The following is a 21,286-nucleotide window of genomic DNA, read 5'->3' as shown; positions in this document are numbered from 1 at the left end:
TATGCCATTCATGACAGGTGACCAACTTTCCCATCATCACCAGTAAACAGCTGTATGATCTGTTTTCATAACTTTCCCCCATAGAACTAATAAGGTTCTGATTCCAAGGAAGTCACAACCACGCAGCCCTGACTAGGACAAAGTGACCATAATACATGCAAATGAATGACAACAAGACACGGTATTTGTGTGAACACATTGCAAAATATATTTAACATTCAATTACATGTGATTGTCAATTTATATATTTATATATAAGCTCAAATACTGTAATTGAACATATGCCAAAACGAATGTAACACTTCTGTACACACATTCTATTTACATATGACTTTACAAAATCTCACAAAGTGAGACTAAGCAAGACGAGCTTTGGACACAGTAAAATTAAACACTAATAGCTTTGGTCTGGGAGATGGTGATTTGAGACTTTTTTTTCCCACAATGTCAGGTTAATAGTGGACTCATGAATGAAGAATGAATAGACATATTCCACCAAGAGTCCTAGTTACAAGTTTACTAACACTTGTAAGTACATGTATGTCATGGAAGCCTTGAGATCTCGAGGAGTTTTACACCCTCTCCGACAAGTATGCAGTAGCCGACCGCATGGAGAGTCATGTACTGATCTCCATTATCCCCCGTCTCATTGTGCAGGGGCCATCGATGAGCCAGCAGAGGTCGTAACTGCAGCCGTTATTAGGAATCCTTTTGGCACTCCCTCCCCCTGCCGAGCCAATCCCTGTCCGTGTAAACGTCAGGCCGGCTGTTAGCAGAGCTGAGTGCTTTCTAATTATTAAATCACAGTTAAATCACATTATTAAATACATGTGCATTACAGATGTTTGTACACTTGTAGCTGTAACTGTCAAAATCTGATCATGATAACCTGATTACAATGCATGTTAATTCACTCAGTCGGGCGATGTGCTCTACAACCCTGAAGTGAGATGAAAAATAAAACGTTATTTTGATGTTCAGAATCTAAATAGTACCAAATTGAATTAGACACATTTAACATCAGCAGACCAATTCCTCCCAGATACAGTAAAATAGACTTCAGGGACAGGTGGAATAGGGACACGTCATAGTACTGTGATGCTCTTCGAGTTTTAAATCCCGCCTCTATCACAAGGGACACCTTAGGTCCACCTTCCGCATGGACTGAGACATGCATATTTTGGCAGTGTCCATGAATGGCAGTGAGAGATCTCCGTCTAATCCCTTCAGACGTGTAGAATACTGGTTTTCAGACAAGCTAATTGATCAGATGCGACTTCAAACAGTTTAACCTACTGATGGTCATTTGACTGAAAGCAAGGTTAGCCCTAGAGCCCATCCCCTGCTTATACTTGAAACTATCATCGGTATGAAGACGAGTGGGGTTTAGAATGGGGCGAGTTTAATCAACGTCATAGCTTCAGAGTATGATGCCAATGTCCAGACCAATCTGGATGTATTTCTTGGTGATTTTCTACATATTTTGATACTCAACTACTGTTAAGTTGCCAAATTTAGCAAGGAAAATCCCCAGAAATAAGCAAACATTACGACATTTTATGCAATTTGATCAAATAATTAAGTGCTGCACAGAAATGTGCAGAATATGTATATAATATTGTCTGTAAAGCAGCCCCAAAACATAATGTACACTCCACTGTGCCTTACAGATGGATGTTTTAGTGGTATGGCAGTGTCTTTTTGCTCCGATTATAGACTAAACAAAGCTTAAAATGATGTCATTTGAAGTGAAAAGGGGCAATAGGGACCCAAAACAAACAGAACAAAGCCAAACAAAAACAAAGCCTCTTTATATTTCTGACCTTCATCTGTGCTTCAGTGAAAACTGGCATTATTTTGAACATTAGCTTAGAATTAGGAGGTCTACCTAGCACCCATTAGACTCACGACCTCAAAAATGCCCCACCGTAATCATAGCGATTGTTTTAAATCAAAAGCATAATTGATTTTTAATCAGACAGTACACGCACGTATCAGACCTGCTTCTTATTGACTGGGATGAGAAATGAACTCCATCCTCTCATGTATAATCACCGTGTGACGGATCTCAAACACCCTCACAGAGGCACAGTAGTGAATAGACGCCATCGAGGCCCGCTAGCGCTCGCCAGGTGAGCGTCTTCGCTCGGACGAGTGCCCAGCGACGTTTGTTTAATGTTGCCCCTGAATATTAGACGGAACTTCGTATTTGAAGACCACGCTGAAGATCTTGCCGCCGAGCCGCTCGGCCAGCCACGAGTTCTTGATGACGGCCAGCTTGAGGCTCTCGCAGCTCAGCATGGCGTAGTAGTTGGTGTGGATGGCGCGGCCCATTCCCTCGATGACCACCAGGTCTGTGCGGCGCTCGCGCACCACCGTGGCGAGGACTTTGTCCAGACGACTGGATGCCAACAAAAACGGAAAAGAGAGAAGTTTATTTAATTATTATTATTATTGTATTAATTATAGAGGGTAGAGCTTTGTTCTATCAATGGGAGATACTGGGTTTGTATCCTGGCTCTACCATGCTGCCACTGTTGGGCCCTTGAGAAAGGTCCTTAAGCCTTTTGACTCCAGGGGTGCCATACAATGACTGACCCTGTGCTCTGACCCCAGCTTCCGAACAAGCTGTGATATACGGAAAAAGGAATTTTATGTATGGTACACTTGTATATGTATATATGACAAATAAAGACGTTCCACCTGCCCTACTATTTATTATCATTATTAATATTATTATTTCTAGTACTACTTTAAATGTCATTGCAGGAAAGGCTTGGCTCAACAATACATCTCTATCTAACAAGTGAAACAAAATTCATTGATTCCTACCTCAGATCTAAACACGGAGAACTGGATCCACTCTGAACTAATGTAAGTCTGTCTTCTTTTAATGCATCCCTACAAACAAAGAAAACCATTAAAGATGCCAAAGTAGCTACTAGCTGCACTGTAAAGACTGTGTGCATGCTCACTGGATGATCGGATCCATAGCTGCTATTCTCTCCGTGACAATCTGCAGCTCACTGTTAGTCACATCATTCAGTGCGGGACCTGAGTTACTGGCAAGAACGACCTGGAAGACAAGATAACTGCATTGGAACAAGCTGAAAATGTGAGCTACAGGGTTAACTCTGAAAATCTATATGAAACATAAATGTATTGCAATAAAATACAACATTAAAGCACCGAGTCTTCTATAATCTGAGATTTCTAAGACTGGGGAATCCAGATCAAGACATCTAAGAGCACTTTTCAGTACAAAATTTCTCCCCACTTGCTTTTTTTATTTTATGCATGTTACCCCCTTTTTCTCCCAATTTAGAATATCCAAGGAGGGTGTATACCCGCCTGACACACCCCCTCCGACGTGTGTGGAGGCCTGTGCAGTCCACCAATCCCTTCTACCTACTTCGCATACCAAGAGCCAAGTCCCAAACTCTGGGCAACCAAGGCCCTTAAACATCATTGATAACCCAACCTCTGGTCTTTCCAGCCCAGCAGACTGGAGCCCAACTTCGTCCGCTATAGGCACTGCCAACTGTGCCTGCTAGAAGGCGCTCAGCCGACTGGAGTCAAAGGAATGGGATGGTTATGGCAAAAGATTGATTCTGAGGTGATCAAACCATTTTTAAGAATTCGGATGTATGTTTCTGAGCAGAGTCAAGCTAGGGTAATAGATCGTTGCACCAGCCCATTTCCTGAGAAACCTTTCACTTCTAGACTTCCAGATTCAAATTTAAGAGTTTAAACTCTCCACAGTGGTGAAACAGCATTACAGACTGCTCCACCACCTAAGCAACATGGCTAGGAATTTGTTGATTTGTATGTTTTCCCACCATTTTATCCTGGTCAGGGTCTGACTTCCCTGGAATCATCAGTCTCAATGCATTAACACGTGCCAACCCCCAATCCCCCCAGACATAGCCAATCATTTCTGTACGTAGACGCCTGACCGGCCTATTAAGAATAAATCCCACTGAGGTCACAATCTTTTTGTAATCTTACACAGCACTGTTACCAAACCAGGATATTTTAAAGGTGCAAAAAGAGTGTGCCAGCATGCTCGTCTTACCTCTGTGCCTCGAATTAGAAGTTCTCTTACAAAGGGGAAAACACCCAGAATGATGTCGACTCCACTATTGTCTACGAAAAACAGTGCACATTTATGAGGGGGGCCCTAAAAAAGAAGATCAGAAAATCAGTATAAGGTTCAGTCATTTCGGTGCTAGAGGCAAAGAACAAAAAGAAGCAATAAGAGAAAAGCCATGATAAAGCTGAGTGAATTGTTGAGATGCTAAGCTTAAGCCTTATAAATGATGCAATATTCTCAAAACTCGGCTCTCAATCAATGTGTGAAACAGCGAGGGGAAACACAGGGGGGAGGTTGTAAACAGGTGGGGCAGGGGTGTAATATAGTTTATATCAGAATACATCAGCACACGAGTTTTACAGTATTTCTGACCTGATCGTTCTCTACAAAACAAAATATTTATTAACCTCCAACTCACTACAGAACAATCCATGCTGCTCGTGTTGCCAAATCCACTCAGATTCCTTTATTTTTCTCCTTGATTTTACGCTGCACATCAGCGCGCACACTTTGATCGCTCGCTATTTGTTAATGTGCATGTTTGGACGTGGTATCATTAAACCTTTCATCAATTCTCACGTTTGTTTTCGTGACAAAACGTAGTTTTGGAGACCAGAGAAGCTGTGATTCCAGTTGGAGATAGATGGTGTAGTGTAAAACCCCCCATCGCCTGTGAGTCGTGCAGTGTGAACTGTACAGCGACCCGGCAAATCAGAAAGTCGTGTAGTGTGAACTTGGCATAAGCTGTTCAACAGCCAGGTGTATGTTTACATTACATTTACACTGTTGTAGTGTGTCAGACATATAAAATAATAATAAAAAATGAATGTTACTGTTTTCTGTTTTGGATTCATTATTTATGTAAACACACATTTTTAATAATGAGAATATTATGTACTTTGTACAATTATCACATTCGTTCTCTGAACATCTTTACATATTTAAACAAAACCTGTTAATGTAACTCAAATATGCCTAACTGTGTTGAATCGAAATGAATTGAATCGAATCGGGACCTCGTGAATCGAATCGAATCGATCCAGGAAATTAGTGGCGATACCCAGCCCTAGTAGTCAGGCTCATTTTCAGTGCACATGTGCTGCCGTTTTAATCCCAGCAGAAAAAATGTTATGCACTTATATTATTATTATTATATTATATATTATATCATGAATGACTACTACTTTTAATTGCCATGTTTAACGTGTGTAATTTTATGGCAAGACAGGTATTATGTTTCTGTCTCCTTATTTCATCTTGTCTTTATAATTTGGGCTATGTTATATTTTCCCACTTTTAATTTAAATCCACATTAAACCATGGATTTGAACTCCTAACTAACTTTGTTTATCCTAATGGTCTACATTACTGCCATGTTTACTACATTACGCTGTTTGTCATGAAATTAAGTACAACCACCTGCTGATATGAAACTCAATAACATGATATATATTTTAATGTGATGCTGTAATCATGTCGGTTATGTGTTACATCCTTACCTTTAACCTTTCGATCCACTGGTTGTAGGTATCCACAAGCCATGGACGCTCTGGAGGAAAAAAGCAAGAACGTTAAAACTGATTACTAGCCTGGTACTTTAACCAATTAATGAACTAATGGTGCTCTGGTGGCCCAAACCCTGCAATGAACTGGTCAGTGTTTCCCTGTAAACCTGGACGTGCCGTGACCATGACCAGGATAAAGAAAAAAAGAAAAACCTGGTTATCTGTTTCAAACCCACACAGCTATACAAGAAGGTTGCCAGATACCAGTACACGCACTCAAGAGCAGTATCAGTTTTGACAACAAAAGTAAAAAATGACTTTCATTTCTGCTTTCTCGGTGTAACAGAACAGTGCGAAATTATCTTATGACACTAAAGATGGAGAATAAACATGTAGCAGATGTTTAACTCCTCATTAAAGCAAGAGTTTATATAAATTTGTCATTTAAATGCTGAATTAAACAGCTCTTAGAATTAGTGGACAAAAACCAGTAGGTTACATTAAATAGGGTTGGTATCGGAAACAAAATGTTATCACAGTGCTTCCCCAGTTTGCATACCCTATACATACAGTACATAAGGCCTCTGGTCTTGGTTAAAAGTAAAGCCATAGTGGTACCTTGAAACTAGACGTCAACTGGTTCTGGGAGTGGCGTCGAAAAGAAGTTAAGTGTCGAGGTATTTTTTCTCATAAGGATGTATGGGAAACATGTTAATGCGTTCTATGGTACTGTGGAACCGCATATATTTTAGGCTTATGTTAAATAATGGGGATGTTTTTGACACTTATACACTAAAAATAACACAAAAATGATATACTGTAGAAAACACTGGAATACAATTGAAAAACATGATGCATTATGTGCCTGTATAGTTATTCATGGTGGCTGTATCTGATTCCACATAGCTATGGGAAAAACAAAATAATCTCCTACCTTGCAGCTGCTGCTTGGCCTGTTCAAATCCAAATTCAGGATCGGTTTCAAGAATGCTGTGAAACAGGTTGATCGATCAAAACATGCACTTTCTATTCTTACAAGATTCCCGTTTAAAAAAATAGCATGGCTCTCACTCAGATACGTTTACATATCGCTCACTCAGAGACAGCTTTGGCTCCCCAGTCGAACACGTTGCCAGCCAGGAGGCCTCGGACCAGGGCGAACTGCTTCTGTTCCCAGCTCAGCTCTTCTAGAGAGTTCACCACCTTTTGGTAGTACTTTAGGGCCATGTCGTTTTCTTTCTGTTTGATCTGTGGACACAGTTTTCGCATGACTGTCACACCGGGGATTTAAGCTCATGATACAAAATGTGATATTAGGCAAATAAAGCTAGAAATTAAGTTATTTCACAACTACATGACCTTTGTGGCACTCAGGTGGCATAGCGGATGGTTACGCTAGCCCGGTATAGAACAGCCAGGCGTCTACACAGACTTAATTGGATATGTCTGTTGGGCGAAGACTTGCGATAGATTGGCGCCCTGTCCAGGGTGTTCATGCCTTGTGCCCAGTGTTTACCGGTGGAACTGACCAAGATAAAGCACTTGATGAAAATTTATTTTGTCAAAGTGGCTTTGCAAATCACCTTTGTAATTGTAAGCCAATGTGACTAATTAATTACAGCCGGGCATGACTGAATGTGAAATATAAATCTTACAGACCTTTAGCTTCAGGTCAAGCACTTTCAGCAAGAGTGATGAGACCTTATCTAACAAAATGAATAGAGGTGAAAGAAGAAGTTGTTCCGTTTTGAAGTTTGGAAAGGGTTCCAAATACATTATTACACCTCTAGGACTACACTAAATCACAGTGAGAGCCAATATCTTTAATTTTAGGTGGCCTGTCTACCTAAAATTAAAAAAAAAAAAAAAATTTTAATTAAAAGGCCAGTGTTCTTGATGCAAAAAACAGAAGACCTATATAAGATGTATGTATATGTACGTTTATATAAATATATAACAGGGGTATAACAGGGGTCACCACCGTGAATCATGTTGGTTCTTCCTGTCGTTTGTTGCAACCCTATTTTTATTCTGGCATGGGAGTGGCACTGAGGGCGCACTGACAATGGATAGGCTGTTCGCCAAGCACCAGAATTTCCCAGCTGGGGCTGCAGCCAAATCTCCAGCCAAAGGGGCAAAGGCCAGCGGTCATTGTAACAGTGTAGTGAATCCTAACACAAATGAATAAAGAGAGCACAGCATGCTTCGCCATACAACACTCTCTGTTAGGGTATTCCATTGACATGCATATTCAGCGCCAATCAATGCATTTCCTACATTCCGAATGTTTCGAATGAAACCAAACATCAATGCAAACCTTCGAATAGGGGTCGGGAAAGTTGAATTCATTTAAACAATGTTCTCTTGTGTCAAGCAGACTTCGAACGGTAAGAGACCCATAAGCACTTAGAGGGAAAAGCAGAAAGATGGTAGTTAGGAGTAGTTGCCAAAACAGTTGCCGAAAATAAACAATGCAGGTTCAAGGGAATCCTGCTACAGCTCTGTGTGCAGGTTTCTTACAATGGCTGATGACGCAGCGTCTGCAGCTTGTCTCTGTACTTCTGCCTGAACTTCTCAGCCCTCTCTAGGGCCTCGGGCTGATCTTTCTGACTGGCCACGGCTCGTTTCACCACCTGCAGAAGTGTCAAAAAAAGAAGTAAACTTAGAGGAGGCACTAACTTCCCACATCTAGTTTTATTTGGGCGTAATGCTGCAGTGTCCAAATCCTTCACAGTATGATATTAAGTTTTGAATCCCTTAAAAGCCTTACCCCATCTAGAGCCTCTTCAAAACAGAAGAGCCAGTACTCTCGGGCTAAAGCATCCTCCGTGAGGTCTACCGTGTCTGGGATGTACGACGAGGCGTCCTGCAACAAGGGCAAGTTCACCAGCTGCCTCTCCAAGCGGTCCATCTCCAGCATGTCGAACTGTAGAGACAAAAAGAGAGAAAGAGGCTCAAAGCACGAGCAGGCAAGTCTCCGAAACTACGTTAGAGCGATCACATTCACAAACAGAGAGGCATTTGTGAGCACATGGATGTCAGCGAGAGACTAAATAACAAATGCGACGTTTTACAAGCATTCAAAAGTATTCAGGCCCTCAGGTGGCTCAGCGGTCTAACACACGAGCGCACCACTGCAGAGTGTTCACACTACGAGTTCGAATCTCAGCAGAGCAACCGACCTGGCTGGGCGTCCATACAAACACAATTGGCTGTGTTTGAGAGAGGGAAGGTCGGACAGGTCTCTTCTCATAATAATATGCAATCTCCGGGATTGGTCCGAGCGCCTGCATGAGTGAGGGGGCGGGAGTCACACGAAGCCTAGCGCGTACAATGGCTGTAGCCGTGTTCCTGCACTGTTTGTTTGTTTATTAGGATTTTAACTTCATGTTATACAGTGTATCACAAAAGTGAGTACACCCCTCACATTTCTGCAAATATTTCATTATATCTTTTCATGGGACAACACTATAGACATGAAACTTGGATATAACTTAGAGTAGTCCGTGTACAGCTTGTATAGCAGTGTAGATTTACTGTCTTCTGAAAATAACTCAACACACAGCCATTAATGTCTAAATAGCTGGCAACATAAGTGAGTACACCCCACAGTGAACATGTCCAAATTGTGCCCAAATGTGTCGTTGTCCCTCCCTGGTGTCATGTGTCAAGGTCCCAGGTGTAAATGGGGAGCAGGGCTGTTAAATTTGGTGTTTTGGGTACAATTCTCTCATACTGGCCACTGGATATTTAACATGGCACCTCATGGCAAAGAACTCTCTGAGGATGTGAGAAATAGAATTGTTGCTCTCCACAAAGATGGCCTGGGCTATAAGAAGATTGCTAACACCCTGAAACTGAGCTACAGCATGGTGGCCAAGGTCATACAGCGGTTTTCCAGGACAGGTTCCACTCGGAACAGGCTTCGCCAGGGTCGACCAAAGAAGTTGAGTCCACGTGTTCGGCGTCATATCCAGAGGTTGGCTTTAAAAAATAGACACATGAGTGCTGCCAGCATTGCTGCAGAGGTTGAAGACGTGGGAGGTCAGCCTGTCAGTGCTCAGACCATACGCCGCACACTGCATCAACTCGGTCTGCATGGTCGTCATCCCAGAAGGAAGCTGACGCACAAGAAAGCCCGCAAACAGTTTGCTGAAGACAAGCAGTCCAAGAACATGGATTACTGGAATGCCCTGTGGTCTGACGAGACCAAGATAAACTTGTTTGGCTCAGATGGTGTCCAGCATGTGTGGCGGCGCCCTGGTGAGAAGTACCAAGACAACTGTATCTTGTCTACAGTCAAGCATGGTGGTGGTAGCATCATGGTCTTGGGCTGCATGAGTGTTGCTGGCACTGGGGAGCTGCAGTTCATTGAGGGAAACATGAATTCCAACATGTACTGTGACATTCTGAGACAGAGCATGATCCCCTCCCTTCGAAAACTGGGCCTCATGGCAGTTTTCCAACAGGATAACGACCCCAAACACAACCTCCAAGATGACAACTGCCTTGCTGAGGAAGCTGAAGGTAAAGGTGATGGACTAAACCCAATTGAGCACCTGTGGCGCATCCTCAAGTGGAAGGTGGAGGAGTTCAAGGTGTCTAACATCCACCAGCTCCGTGATGTCATCATGGAGGAGTGGAAGAGGATTCCAGTAGCAACCTGTGCAGCTCTGGTGAATTCCATGCCCAGGAGGGTTAAGGCAGTGCTGGATAATAATGGTGGTCACACAAAATATTGACACTTTGGGCACAATTTGGACATGTTCACTGTGGGGTGTACTCACTTATGTTGCCAGCTATTTAGACATTAATGGCTGTGTGTTGAGTTATTTTCAGAAGACAGTAAATCTACACTGCTATACAAGTTGTACACTGACTACTCTAAGTTATATCCAAGTTTTATTTCTATAGTGTTGTCCCATGAAAAGATATAATGAAATATTTGCAGAAATGTGAGGGGTGTACTCACTTTTGTGATACACTGTACATGTTGGTTACATTAAGGTTAATCAGTTCACAAGGTTATATCAAGAAGTCTTGGACAATTTAATGTCTCCAATTCACCTCACTTGCATGTCTTTGGACTGTGGGAGGAAACCGGAGCACCCGGAGGAAACCCACGCAGACACAGACACTGGGAGAACATGCAAACTCCACACAGAAAGGACCCGGACCGCCCCACCTGGGGATCAGACTGTGAGGCGACAGTGCTACCCACTTAGCCACCGTGCCACCCAGGCACCTGCACTGGGGGGGTGGGTGATACTGTGCTCTTTCACCGTCCTTGTCAGTTGAAAAGAAGCGATCAGCGGCTGCACGCGTGTCAGAAGGAGAGGTAGGTGTGGCGGCAGGATCAGGTTGGAACTGAACCAGTGACATATTGTCTGTATAAAGCATCGTGAGTACTCTACTCAACAAACCAACTACACGACCCAGACTGCCTTTCACTAATAAGTTATGAACATTCTAGTTTGACACTACATTGATTCATGACAGTTGAGTCTGCGTTCTGTTTCCGTTTGATACAGACACAGTGATGTCACTGGTCCAGCCCAGCTTTGTTTGCCTATTTCTTATTGCACTATAGGCCGTGTAACTGTCTCTCATCAGGAGCCACTACTTTTCTAAAAACAAAAAGTGAATAAGCACATTGAAGAGAACCATAAAGCAATAAAACACAATAGAAGCATGAAGCCACAAATTCACTCATTAAACGGTACTTACAGGAAACTGATGTGAAAAGATTATGGAGTAAAGGAAGAGATGGATGAGAAGAAATAAGACATTAAGAAACATGAAATAAAAATGTCAATTTAAAAAAGAGGGGCATGTCAATGAAAAAAAAAACAACAACAAACGATTGGGGCTTACTTACTGTCCCACTGCGGGCTCGTTGCATTGGATTCAGATCTGGTGACACGCTCATGAGACCAGAACTCCCAGCATAATTCTCACCCCAGCTGTACTGATTAGGATCTGAAAAGAAAACAGAGGTGACATCCTCCATTTCTAAACAATACTGATATACTAACCTATAACTCATTTAATTTATTAGTATTTTAATGTCATGTTTTACACACTTTGGTTACATTCATGACAGAACAGGTAGTTACTAATGTCAAACACAGTCATGGACAATTTAGTATCTTTAATTCACCTCACTTGCATGTCTTTGGATTGTGGGAGGAAACCTGGAGGAAACCCATGCAGGCATGGGGAGAACATACAAACTCCACACAGAAAGGACCCGGACTGCACCACCTGGGAATCGAACCCAGGGCATTCTTGCTGTGAGGTGACAGTGCTACCCACCGAGTTGCCCACCTGTATTTAATTCTTACTCTCATAATAGTTTATTATGTTATATATCACATGTTATATATCTTTATTCTATTTATTCACCTACTGTAAATTGCACATATGTTAATGTTTACTTCAAAGGACACTTTCATAGTAGTTTATTATATTTTATACAACAGTTAGTTCCGACCTTACAATCTGATTGGTTGAGAAGCGTTCTAAACGTGCTGATATTGGTGATAACAGCACGGTCTTTTCACACCACAATGGTATTACTCCGCTGACGCGTTGCCATTAACGACAAGCGTCATGCACACAAACGCGCACGCAGGCAACACAGCCTTTTTTTCCCGGTCGCGTTTTAAATCCGTTATCTGATATACAATCTAGCGCACTGTGTAGGGAACATAACCAATTGTCTAATTCACTATCTAGTGCACTATGTAGGGAACATATATCCATGATCTGATACACAATCTAGTGCACTATTTAGGGAACATTATTGTGTTTGTAACGCGAACAGTCAGTTAAGCCAGTTAGCAGCTCCTAGTAGTTCTGTTTTCATCCATAGCCTTTGGTGTGTGCGAGAGGTTTTTTTTTATTTATTTTTTTCCCTTCGGAGGTTCTTGCTTTCTTCTTCTTCTTGTTCTAACCTCCCTGAAATGAGTTTTTGCAACTTGGGATGTCTGCTTTGTAGTGTTAAACTTTATATTCGTTGTGGAACTACTTTTTGGCGGAAGGTATTGTCAATATTAAAGCATATTTAATATGAAATTCAGGGCTTCTTTGATTTATTTTCTTTCTTTATTTTGTAAAAACTGTTGTATAAAAGCAATAGAACACTCGAGGTCGTGTGTTATCGCGAATAACATCACGGCTGTGATGATCTACGGCACTCGCCTTCGGTTCGTGCCTGCGACCAAATCTATTTATTTAGACACATAGCTTTGCGAGTTCATATGTGGATCAGCTTTGTGTACGGAAAGACACACCCTGATCACATTATCCACCGTCTCTGTGCAGGCGCCATCAATCAGCCAGCAGAGGTCGTAAGTGCAGCTGTTATGAGGAATCCCCTCCGGCACCCACCCTGCGAACAAGTCAGTCATTGTTCGGGTGGGCGCCCAGCCTGCCGGTAGCAGAGCTGAGATTCAAACAGAACCCTTATTGAAACGATCTGAAAACTTTTGTCTCTGACCCAAATAAACAGAACAGGTGTCGATAAAATCTGGAAAAAAACACTCACTGTCTTCTTCGGCCCCTTTCAGAAAAGCTCCTATAGCACCTAGATAACCTTCATGTCTCAGGAACAAAGCTTGTACTTCTCCCTGTAAAGTAATAAATATTCCTGATTTATTTTGTATATTGCTTCTTTATATATTTGTATTTTGCATTAATGCTTACAGCGATCAACCACAACAGTAAAACCATGTGGTGGGATATATTAGAGATGATGGGGCACCTTGGAGAAGAAATTGATGCTGTAGGTGATGGTGTGCATGGTGACTGGATGTCCTCGGATGAAGAATCCTCCGAAGTACACTCTGGTTAGATTGTGCAGGCGAGCGTAGAGGCAGGCCAGCTGGCCGATATCATTGCTGATCATGTGCAGCAGGCTCTTGGCCATGTCTTCTTTGGAAAACTCTGAAACATGCACAAACCAAAATAGAAAGTTGAAAAAATAATAACGTTGGCTTAACCACCGGAAATATCACCAATCTCCTGAAACCAGACTTGTCACAGACAGTGACAAGAGACGGTTTCATTTCCCCATTTTTTATGTGATTTCTAATTCTTTTCCAACCCTTCTGCTAGAGCAGGGGTTTTCAACCTTTTTGGACATGCGCCCCCTCCGTGTGTCGACCACGAATCTGCGCCCCCCCCCCCCCCCCCCCCCCATCCCCCCACTCAAAGGTGCGTCTCGAACACTACCCGCCCCCCCCCCCCCCCGTCAACCATCGCGAGACCTAAAATAACATAATTAACGTGCACATCATACATACGATGCAATTTTAATGATTGAAATAATTACTTTAAAAAGATCATACAGCCCGAGCCTATCTGAGCCGATTCTATGAGCACGTTATACAAACTCGTGGTTCACTTTCGTAAGTCGTAAGCGGTTCTTGCTTTTAATGTAGATGAGAGCAGAAAACGTTACTTCACAGAGCCAATCAGAAGCAAAAGTTCATTAATTACTAAGTCGGTTAGTTCAGGATCATCTGCTCTGACTGACAGAAAACTTTTAGCTCCACAGGCAGAATGAGTCTGACTCGGCTCCCGCTCTGTGGTAATACTCAGTTTAATTAAGCCTGAGCTTTTTAAGCTCTTTTTTTTAAGGTAAGGCGAGTCACACAAATGCACTGCTATCTGTGAATCAACCACCCCCCATGCAGCCGCTTCGACCAGCCAGCAGAGGCCACAATTGCAGCAGCAGTGAGGAACCTGTTCATACGCTTCACCGTAGGCACCACTCTAAGTGATTGATGTAGCTTTATTCTTTGTGCAGGCCTCCGACGTTCCTTCACACCAAACTCAAAAATGCATTCATGTAACCGTTGTCACAGTGATTTTATACCAATGGAAATAGCTAAAACGCCTGACTTTAATCATTAGAAGTGGTGTCCAGAAAATTTTAGCCATATAATATACATGTAAACCCATAAAAGTGTTTGGAACCTTTTGATATTAACTATAAGCCACTAAATTCTGCATGTGCAGCTGAAAAACAGAATTACGTGCTGTCTGTGCCAACAAAGACCTTTGCTCCATTTCTCAACGGGAACAGCAGCTTTTCACAAATGAGTAAAAGGTCGTTTGTCTGCGTTTATCAGAGGAAAACACACAAAATGTAACATTTATGGCATTTAGCAGACACTTCTTGTGAACTTATACAATTCAACCAATCAAAGATTAAGGATTTGGCTCAAGGGCCCCACAGTCGCAACCTATAAGTGTTGTGACTTGAACCAACAACCTTCCGTTTACAATACCGCCCAATACAAAATAGTAAACACATGCTGTTGGTTTGTGTGTGTTACCTTTGTCTGTGGTGGCTGATTTCCCAAAGCTGCTTGCTATGAGGTGTCCAGGCAGCCCCAGTGAGACGGACGCACCTCCATAGATGTCCTGAACCAGCATGTCCACACTGCTGTGTTGCCCTTTGGAAGCCAACTGCAAAAGCTCATCAAATCTCTATTATGGGGGATTAAAACGGTAAATCAATGAACCAGTTTAATTAGTACCACTATAAAGCCCAAAGTATACGGACATCTGAAGTTGAGCCAGTTGCACCTTAGAATTCCAATGTGACAGCACAATGCAAGCAATTGAGGCTTAAGGGCCTTGGCAATGGTGGGTCTTGACCCAGTGACTTTCTGGTCAATAATCAATCTGTCACCTTAACCACTGAGCTGTCATTGCCGTTCATTCCAAAACCATGGGCATTAATATTGACTTTGCCTATTTGATAGCTATAACAGCCTCTGAACATCTGAAAAAAGTACACTACACACTACAAGACTTTAGACTGTGTCTGTTGAAATGTCTGCACATTTAGTTGCTCAAACTGTTGACACAAAGTCAGAAGCATATAATTTATATTTATACAACTGTACATAATAGGTGTAGCTGAAACTTCAGAACTTTAGAAATGGTGTCCACATATATTTAGAAATACGGTGTATACATTTGTTGGATTGGATGTAATAAAGCAATTACAAGACAGAAGAAATTACCTTCGTTTTTGTCAGCAAAGCTCCAAGACCCCAAAATGTACCACCACCTATGGAACTTCCACCAATGCGCTCAAACTTGTCTTCTGATTCCACCTTCAAATTGAAGAGTTTAATTAACATCACATCACATACCATCTAGTACTTTAAAAATGTATCTGGTCCCTCCTGATTTCCTATATATTTGCAGAATTTAGCAGTTGAAGAGAGAACTAAGAATCTGCTATGACAAATGTGATAAACTGCCCAAATCCAAGTCAACAGAAATTGTAGAGGCTTATAGCTATGATTATAGACTGATACAATACATTGAATAAAATTGCATTATGGGTGTTTAAGTCAAATTCACAATACAAGGGGTTATCTCTGGATAACTATTTACAAATGTTTGGTCAGCAGAATCAAGAATCTTACCTTTACAATTGAAACACCAGACCCGATGTTCACTAGAAGATAAGGAAAGATATCTGGGTGTGTATTCTGGAAGCGGAATTCTAGGTCTGCATGCTTCGCGTAAACAAATGCTTCATGGGGGATGTTTTTCAGCACAAAATTACAGCCCTTGATAAGACACGACATCTCGTCCTCTTTGTCCACTCTGTTAATAGACAAAAAATGTCAACTAATGTTTAAGTTATACCAGTCACCAGAGAGTAATATCATGCTGTACATGGCCAAACATGCACTGATGAGCCAAAACATTAGGACCATCCTCCTAATAAAGACATAATAGAGAGCATTACACTCACTTGAGTTTTAACTTCTTCTCAATCAGGTCTTTGAACTTGTACGCTCCTCCTCCTGTAGCCTTAATAACTTTGGTTTCCGTATTAACCAGGTGGTCTTTAATAAAATCCAAACACGTTTCAATGTATCTGTTCTCAAATTTGATAAAATGAAGCCGAGCCGTGATCTCCTCCTGTACGGATATCTCATACAGCGGGTCTCCATCTGCTTCCTGCGAAACGTCCACAGTGAGAGAAGTCATAACACAGGCAATATCAAACTACAGGTTAACTTAATCTAACTTAAAAACTTGGGTGCTAAAAATCCCGGGGTCCTCTTGCTTTATCTGATATTGAGCTCTCATTTAGATTTAAGGCACTTAGGAGATGCTTTATCCACAGTAAGTTACAATTATGACTGAATAACTGTGTGCGGTGCGCAATGCTCATGGTAGCACAGTGGCAAGGTAAATGAGATCACCTCACAGCCAGTGCAAAAGTGTTTATTTTTTGCATACTGTGAATGCAGCCTTACAGTATGGTACCTTTCCCTGTTTAACTCTAGACCGAAATCTAGAACCAACAAAGGTTCAGATTGCTTTTAAAAATAGTGTAAAGTGTAGAGGTCATACCGGAAAGCTTCCCTTTGCTGTATGGTCAAACGATCTCACTCTCGCAACTTTGTGTTGTACAGTGGAATAATAGGCCAGCTTTGTCAAAGAGCCACCTGTCAAAAAAGCAAAGATTTCGGTCAGATAAATAATAAAGTGTTCCTTGAAGAGAAAAACAAGTTTTATTAATGATTTAATACAATTGGAAGACACAGAACTTTTGCAGCACAATCACGCATGTCAAGGTCAAAGATATATTAACGTACATGTGTTGAAGGCAGCAGAGAAAGGCTGTGTAAAGACCTGAATGACTTTGATAAGGACCAAGCAAAACAAGCGCTCACAGGCAGCCATAGTTAGTATCTACTCAGAGTGGTCCAAAGAACTGCTGACAAGTGATGAGCAGTCAAGATTCACTGATGGCAAATTACATGAAACTTAAAGTCTTACTACAGGAGTATAAGAGTCTGCTGGTGACGTCACTTTTAGAGGTCTCAACCAATCAGTGCATTACTGACATATCAAATGAGTGGCCATAATGTTTTGGCTCATTTGAGCATACAGCCAAAAGTGTGTGGAAATCTCTCCTAATTACTGAGTTGAAAGATTTCACTAATGTTGTGCCTCCAACTTTGTGGCAACGGTTTGGAAAAGACTAGGGATGTAACGATGCACCACAAGAAGTTCAAAATCGATTCACATGTGTTACGATTAAAATCGGTTTACATGTATAATGAATCGATATTCACTTTAAACAGCAGAGGGCACTGGCGCTACTCACCTCGCCTGGTTGATGTCATTACAGGGTTGCCGGGTTCAGAATTCTCCAGCCAAATTTATTTATGTGAGGATACTTTGTTTATTTGTACTATTCATTTATTTATTTATTGTGGGATTTGTTTTACATTTTCAATTCAGTTTTTTTATGCATTGTTTTGCATAGTTTGTACCTACCACAGAAATAAAAGGGCATTAATTATTTAGATAAATAAAAGATAAGCACAGATACAGCATTTCATTTTATTTTTAAAAGAGAAATAATAAAAGGAAACTTAATTGAATTTGTCTGCAATTTCATTTTGTTTACAGAAATCGTATCGTGAACACAGTATCCTGAATCGCATCGTGGGTAGAGTGTATCATTACATCCCTAGAAAAGACACTTTACTGTTCCAGTATAGCTGTGCCCCTGTGCACAGAGGTCTAAAAGCAAAGTTTGGTGTAAATAAAATTCCAGTGGTCAATACAGAGCTCTGACCTTAACCCCACTAAACAAGGTTGCCAGGTCTTCCCGTCCAACAGCGGTGCCTGATCACACAACTGCACTTTTGATTAAAAGGACATGATTTTCCACAGATACACTCTGTGGATGAATATGAAGCAAGCTCATAGTCAGACATTTATGTCATTTAGCAGATGCTTTTAACCCAAAGTGACTTACAATTGTGCCTGAATACAATTTAAGTCATTGAAGGTTGAGGATCTTGCTCAGTGTCCAACAGAGGCACATTTTCAGGCAATTTTACAATGTTTACAAAGGGTAATGTGCAATTTCTTAGGCAATTTTACAATGTTTACAAAGGGTAATGTGCAATTTTTAGGCAATTTTACAATGTTTACAAAGGGTAATGTGCAATTTTTAGGCAATTTTACAATGTTTACAAAGGGTAATGTGCAATTTTCCACCAGCTTGCTACTGAACAGAAAGTCTATTTTTTGTGTGTTATTGTTATTGTCATTGTAAATTCTGTAAATTCTTAAATTTTGATATTCTGTAAATTCTAGTTTTCTTTCTTTAAATATTGTTTATAAACACTTGAGAGTATGGCACCTTAATTTCGTTATACCTGGTATAATGACAATAAAGATATTTTGATTCTGATTCTGATAGGAAACGGTGGAGCTTGAACTGGCAACCTCCTGATTACTATAAAAATGTATAAAATACAAGTGTGAGAAAGTCATTTTCCTGTTTTAGCATGACTGAGGTTCTTAAGTTAGGTCCATAAAAACATGTCCAACAACAGAGTACAAATTCCCACAAACGATCCAAAATCTTGATAACTGTTTTACCAGAAGATAAATATACTGAGAGGTCCTTTGCTCACATAGTGTAGCTAAAATAGCTGTTGCTAAAACTATAAATACTGTACATAGTTTAGTCATTTGTAACTTAGCTAACTACTTTGTTAATGTCAGCAACACTTAAATATTTATATTTTTAAATGTAACAGTTCAGCTATTTCAGTAACTGACCAGCTTTGAACTTCAACTTCGCTAATCTGTACAGCTAGTCAGTTAGCAGATAAGCTCCACAAGTGGCTACTTCTCACACGTTCAAGCATAAAGATATAGTTTATTAGTTGTCAGTACCTATGTCTATCGCGAACCTCTTGGCATTTTCCAGATTCCGAAAAATCTCATCCGGAGGAAGGATTATGCTTTTATCCATGCTGTGGGAAGTGTCAGTCCCTCCATCAGTCGCCATCTTCAACCAGTTGTTTTGGCAAACAAGCGCAGAAGGCGTGAAGCTAAAGGCTACCTTCAAAATCCTCTACTAGCCTACTACATAGTATGGAAAAATAGTGCACTACGAGGATACAGCAGCACTGAAGGCGTACTACTTTTATATACTATCTAGTAGGTTAGTATGGAATTTTGGACTTTGCCAAAACGCTGTCAAATGTTCAAAATAAAAGTCATGTTATTTGGATATTTTTATTTGTACGTGCTGCTTGTTTGATCTTTTTGGACATAAAGCTATGAAATAAACGCCAAAGTTGAGTCCATGACACAGTCAATTTAAGATCAACTTTACTGAAAATAAATACAGACTAAATTAGTTTTCTAGGTTATAAATAAAGTAAAAGTTTTCTAGCAATAGAATAAAGAGACAATGGTGCAAGATTTTAAAATCATGCAAGAACTGAGTCATAAAACCAAAAGAGACACGTTGTATTGATTTTTACCCTGGCTGGGGCCTGTAACTAGATCTGCACAACAACAGATCTTTTAAAGATGTCTATTTTTAGTTTCTATTATTGTAATTGTACACAGCACTGTTAATTTGTTTATAATTTGAATCCATTTGTTACAAAGGAAACTACATCAGCAGTCTGAATATTATAATACACCTGTTTTAATTACATTGTCTGTCCAATAATGTTTTATTGTAATATTTTTTACCTTCTTGCAATAGTAAGAACAATTATTAATTTAAATATTAAGCAGTACAGCTTTAACCACAGTGGATTCAAGGTCTACCTGGAAACACTGGGCACAAGGCAGAGATAAATCCTGGATGTGGTCTCAAACTAATGACATCCGTAACCATCTATTCATTCACTCACACTTGGGGGCAAATAAGAGTAATATATGTGTCACACTTAAACTAAATGAAAACTAAACAACACATTACTGCAATTTTTAAAATCAGGCCGACCAGATTTGTTGTTCACCAGTAATTGTTTTATCCTAGTATTGACATGATATTGATATTTTAATATTATAACTAATACTAAAACTATATAAAAGACTGAAGTAATTTGTTTTCTTGGGGAAATGAAATGATTTTACTTTTTCATGTTTAACACACAAAATAGTTTCAAATCATTAAATGCAATAAAAGACAAAATAAGAGTGGAATATGTTACAATAATACTAATAATAATAGCAACAACAATACTAATAATAATATAATAACAACAACAGTAATAATGATGAACACATAAATCAATCATAACTCCAGGAAAGACATGCTTTATTGATTTTTACCCTGTCTGGGGCCTGCAACTAGATCTGCAATGAGCAACAACTGATTGGTTTAAAATGTCTATTTGTGGTTTTTAATAATGTAATTTCAATACATTTTTTGAAATTGCACAGGCCAAATGCTTTTAAAGTAAATTACTTTTGCTTTACTATTGTTGCACAGATTCACCAAACACTGATCCAGGTTTTTCTGAAGCGTTAGAAATAAGACTATAAGATTTTAATGATTGTTTTTAGGTTAACTTTGTTACATAAATGAATAACATTATGTTTTACAAGATGTACGGGTTTTAACTTCAAAAAGGCAATTTGATCTATTACTTTTTATTACTTTTAATTTTGATAGAATACAGTTTTATTTTTCAGTCTGTCTATGTGATTTTCAGTTGTTTTGAAAAAAGTGCATTTTGCTTCTATGTTTTATACTAGTGGTGATGGTTGCGACATTTCAGGCTGCGTCCCAAACAGCTTCTATACATAAATAGTGTGTCAAAATAGTAAACTACACTACTGACAAGTTTACTTACTTGGCAAAATGTTCAGT

General features: G+C 40.3%; 1 protein-coding gene across 1 annotated transcript; it reads right to left on the bottom strand.

The window, feature by feature from the left end:
* Positions 1–184: 184 nt before the first annotated feature.
* pank4 (pantothenate kinase 4 (inactive)) lies at positions 185–19,536 on the bottom strand. Its single transcript, XM_062986749.1, has 19 exons — positions 19,345–19,536; positions 16,993–17,087; positions 16,385–16,593; positions 16,050–16,233; positions 15,639–15,731; positions 14,943–15,096; positions 13,364–13,545; positions 13,148–13,229; positions 11,477–11,577; positions 8,369–8,524; positions 8,119–8,231; positions 7,916–8,003; positions 6,695–6,846; positions 6,533–6,588; positions 5,593–5,642; positions 4,076–4,180; positions 2,976–3,076; positions 2,833–2,901; positions 185–2,401 (listed from the first exon to the last, which is right to left on the bottom strand). Exons 1-19 carry the CDS (start codon positions 19,457–19,459, stop codon positions 2,173–2,175), a joined length of 2,334 nt encoding a protein of 777 aa, XP_062842819.1. The 5' UTR covers positions 19,460–19,536; the 3' UTR covers positions 185–2,172.
* Positions 19,537–21,286: the final 1,750 nt, after the last annotated feature.

The sequence above is a fragment of the Trichomycterus rosablanca genome, chromosome 24, assembly GCF_030014385.1.
Source record: "Trichomycterus rosablanca isolate fTriRos1 chromosome 24, fTriRos1.hap1, whole genome shotgun sequence".
Classification (NCBI taxonomy): Eukaryota; Metazoa; Chordata; class Actinopteri; order Siluriformes; family Trichomycteridae; genus Trichomycterus; species Trichomycterus rosablanca.
This window is presented reverse-complemented; position numbering and strand designations above follow the sequence as displayed.

Coding starts and splice junctions, on each gene's coding strand:
- pank4 (XM_062986749.1), bottom strand. CDS start 19,459: ATGGCGACTGATGGAGGGACTGACACTTCCCACAGCATGGATAAAAGC. Junction 17,088..19,344: donor GAGGTTCGCGATAGACATAG/GTACTGACAACT, acceptor CTTTTTTGACAG/GTGGCTCTTTGACAAAGCTG. Junction 6,589..6,694: donor GGAGCCAAAGCTGTCTCTGA/GTGAGCGATATG, acceptor CCTGTTTCACAG/CATTCTTGAAACCGATCCTG.